The sequence below is a fragment of the Cynocephalus volans genome, chromosome 5 (genome assembly GCF_027409185.1).
Source record: "Cynocephalus volans isolate mCynVol1 chromosome 5, mCynVol1.pri, whole genome shotgun sequence".
Lineage (NCBI taxonomy): Eukaryota > Metazoa > Chordata > Mammalia > Dermoptera > Cynocephalidae > Cynocephalus > Cynocephalus volans.
Window position 1 is genome coordinate 41,679,209 of NC_084464.1, and position 3,937 is coordinate 41,683,145.

Consider the following 3,937-nt stretch of genomic DNA (forward strand, 5'->3'; position numbering starts at 1 on the left):
ATTTGACAGCCAAAACAAAAATTTAGATATTTTAATTTAATACCCCTTTTTATTGCAAATCTAAAACCAGTGACCCCTGCCAGACAGCAGGGTATAGAAATGGGGAGCTCAGAAGTCACATTTATTCTTTTTATTATTAGTATTGATTATAAATATTCATGAAATACAAAGCTGATTGTCACCCCTCGTGCCCCTGATGTGGGGACCAGATTCATACTGGCAGCATACCCATTACCACAAATTGCATTTGTACCCTGTGGCCCCCACCCAATTATCCCCAACCTCCTTCCCTCTCTCCTTTTCCCCCCAACTACACTTTGTAGCCCAAGGAATGTTCCCTCCCTCTGCAAGTCCACTGCACTACTGTGGTCTTTCTTTCCTTCTTTCCTTTCTCTCTTAGCTCCCACATATGAGTGAGCACATGCTCATATTCATCCCTCTGTGCTTTGCTTATTTCACTCAAGTTAAGTTTCTCCAGGCTCATCCATGTTGTTGCAAATGGGAGAATTTCGTTCTTTTTTATGGCAGGGTGGTGTTCCATGGTGTACATATACCACAGTTTCCTTATCCAATCATCCATCAATGGACATTTAGGTTGGTTCCATGTCATGTTTATTCTTTCTACAGAAGAGGAAAACTGAGGGAGGCAGTATAAGTCTGGACTGTCAGCTGGAGAAACTGACATTAAACAGCTGAAAAATTAAATGAATGAGAGTGGTTATTCAATTTGGCTAACAAAACCCTCTTTAAAATTGATAAGGAAGAGATGGGGTGTTGACCTAGGATTCTCCCAGATATAATTTCTGAGAAGATGAATTATTGAGACACAAAAATATATTGTTATATCTCACACTGTTTAAAATAAAGCCCAAAGAGACTGTCTGGCACGGCAGTTTTTCCAGTTCTTTCCTAGAACTCATGGATAGAAGAGAACGATGCAGTAACATGGGGAACTCAATACTAACGACTCATCAGCCCTCATATACTGATTTGTTTCTTAGTAGGGAGAGAACTCTTGATTATTTATATCCCACAAAGTTTGAAACAATGGACCATGAACTAAAACATAATTTCTTTCTTCTCTGAAGTGCAGACTACTTCATACTTATTTAGATTCTCTTTCCAAAGTTGTATATCAGGTATTTGCATACTTTCCTTCCACATTTAAAACCACCTCAGAGCAATCACTGTCTCTTCTTTGCAAATGCCTTTGCTTATAGTAAATGGTCAATAACTATTTGATAACTTTAGCTGAAGACAAATGATTAAGAAGAAGTTAAAAAAAAAAAAGAAGTTTCAAAGAAAAACTTGTTAGATACCAGAAGATACTCCATACAATCAGATTAGACTCACTCTGTAAGTGTTTCCTTCGCATACATGTTTTTGCTCTTGATTTCAAGAACGTGTCCATTAAATAAAATGTTAATTGGAAAAGCAATAACTCTGCTAATTTGGCCCTTGGCTCCACAATAACAGGACCTCCCCCTATGATGACCATATCATTTGCTAGGAAGGAAACTCACTCAGTCCACAGCTAAACCCAAGTTTCAATTCCTAATACAATATTTGCTCTGAAGAGCCATTCCATCTGCTAAAATAGGGCAATGCACCACACAAATGTAACACAGTTTTCAGAAACCTCTAATCAAGAGCCCATCACTTCATTTCTGTTGATGACTTTAAAGCACAGCAATGGATTCCATCTGTGGAAATGGAATAGGGTTTTTTCATGAGTCAAATATAACCATTTTTCCTCAATGGGACCAGTGACTTTTACACATTTGCACTCACCTGTAACTAATGGTTTACTAATGTACACTGTAGGCTGCATGTATACAAAACAACATAACTTCACCTTTGGATTTCCAGCATCTAGCTGATAAATAGCAGGTACTTAAACATTAATTGTTGAAATAAACAACGATGCATAAGTGAATAATTTATTTTCATGTCTGTCTACTGTATTTCCCACATCCTTTTATCTTTCAGCTGCCACCACAATTTGAATCTTCAAGATGGTAATGCCCAATGCAACTGTAATGAGTGGATTCTTCCTCATGGGGTTTTCTGACAACCGTGAGCTGCAGATCTTGTATGCTTTGCTTTTCTTGGTGATGTACCTATTGGCCTTGGCAGGTAACCTCATCATTATCATCATCACAACGCTGGACCAGCATCTCCAATCCACAATGTATTACTTCTTGAAGCACCTTTCCCTGCTGGATGTCTCCTTCATTTCTGTCACAGTCCCCGAGTCCATTGCCAGCTCACTGATGGACAACAGCTATATTTTATATGGTCAATGTGTACTTCAAGTTTTCTTCTTCACATCTTTGGCCTGGGCTGAGGTGGCCATTCTCACAGTGATGTCTTATGACCGCTATGCAGCCATTTGTCTCCCACTGCACTACGAGGTCACCATGAATCCCAGAAACTGTAAGTGGGCTGTGGTAGCTGTCTGGCTAAGTGGAGGCATCTCTGGAATCTTGTACACATCAGCCACATTTTCTATCACATTTTGTAGGGCCAAAGTAATCCACCAGTTCTTCTGTGATGTCCCTCAGTTGCTGAAGCTCTCCTGCTCCAATGATTACCTTGGAGTGATTGGAGTGGCTGCTTTTATGTCTGTGATGGCTCTCATCTGCTTCGCCTCCATTGTCTTCTCCTATATCCACATCTTCTCCACAGTTCTAAGAATACCCTCTGCTGAGGGCCGGTCTAAGGCCTTCTCTACATGCCTGCCCCACCTATTTGTTGTCTCATTTTTTCTCTCGACGGGCATCTTTGAGTTTCTAAAACCAACTTCAGATTCTCCAACTGCTTTTGACCTTATGATATCTATCTTTTATACAGTAATGCCCCCAACATTCAACCCTATTATCTACAGTCTGAGAAATGAGGCCATGAAGGGAGCTTTAAGAAAGTTACTGTTGGGTGGAGAATTAACTAGAAAAAAAACATTTCTGTCCTGTTGTTGATGGCTGACCAATACGATACACAAGGAACATTCTTAATAATTGCAATTCCTTGAGTATGCAATATTGTAGAAAAGCAATAACATTTTTTTCTTGTATATAAACCATGCAATATAACCATTGTCATTATGGAAATTCTTCATCTGACTTATTTATCTTTTAGTCATTGAAACCATTTTTTGTTCTTTCAAATTAAGAGAAAATTAACCATTATAACTTTTTAATATAGGCCCACTACTTCCCTTTCCCTCACAATACATAAACACACACAGACATACGCATCCATAGACACAATGATAAACATAGAATACATTTTTTAAAACTGTGTAGACAATATAACAGCAATAACAGGAATAAAAAAGTGATTTTTCCCGCAAATCCACCCACCAAATGAATCAATTATTTTCACTTTAATCATTTAATTTCAAGTGTTCATTTTAACTTTTGTCTTCACACGTATCAATTTTGCATACTGGAAACAAATTATATGCCATTATTATGTATGTACACATACACAGTTTTACTAGTATAATTTTCTTGAATGCACAGTATTTAATAGAATTCACATCAAAATATATTTAACCGTTCACCTGTTGGTTATTTCCAATTTTCACTCTTATAAGTGATGCTAAAAATTGAAATTTTGCCTTTCGTAGTTTCAAGAAAGGGGTTGCTGAATCAAAGTGTACAAAATGTTCAGGCCATATTACAAGAACACATGACCATATTACTTTCTAAAAATCCTAAGTCATTTTATGTGGCCATTAGCAATGTATGGTCATGTCTCTTCTTCACCTCCCACAAAATTTTATTAATTCCTGCAACAAGTATTCACAGAGAAACTATTAGGTGGTTGAAATCAAACCAGGTACTTGGAACACAAAAATACCTAAGATATATATAGCATTGGATACTGTGGGAATTTTTAACATTTCAGTTCCTATGGTAGCAATATGGAGCTT

General features: G+C 37.5%; 1 protein-coding gene across 1 annotated transcript; it reads left to right on the top strand.

The window, feature by feature from the left end:
* The first annotated feature begins 2,015 nt into the window (after positions 1-2,015).
* Positions 2,016-2,978, top strand: LOC134378974 (olfactory receptor 14J1-like). The gene has a single exon (XM_063098254.1). It carries the CDS (start codon positions 2,016-2,018, stop codon positions 2,976-2,978), a length of 963 nt encoding a protein of 320 aa, XP_062954324.1.
* The last annotated feature ends 959 nt before the right edge of the window (positions 2,979-3,937 follow it).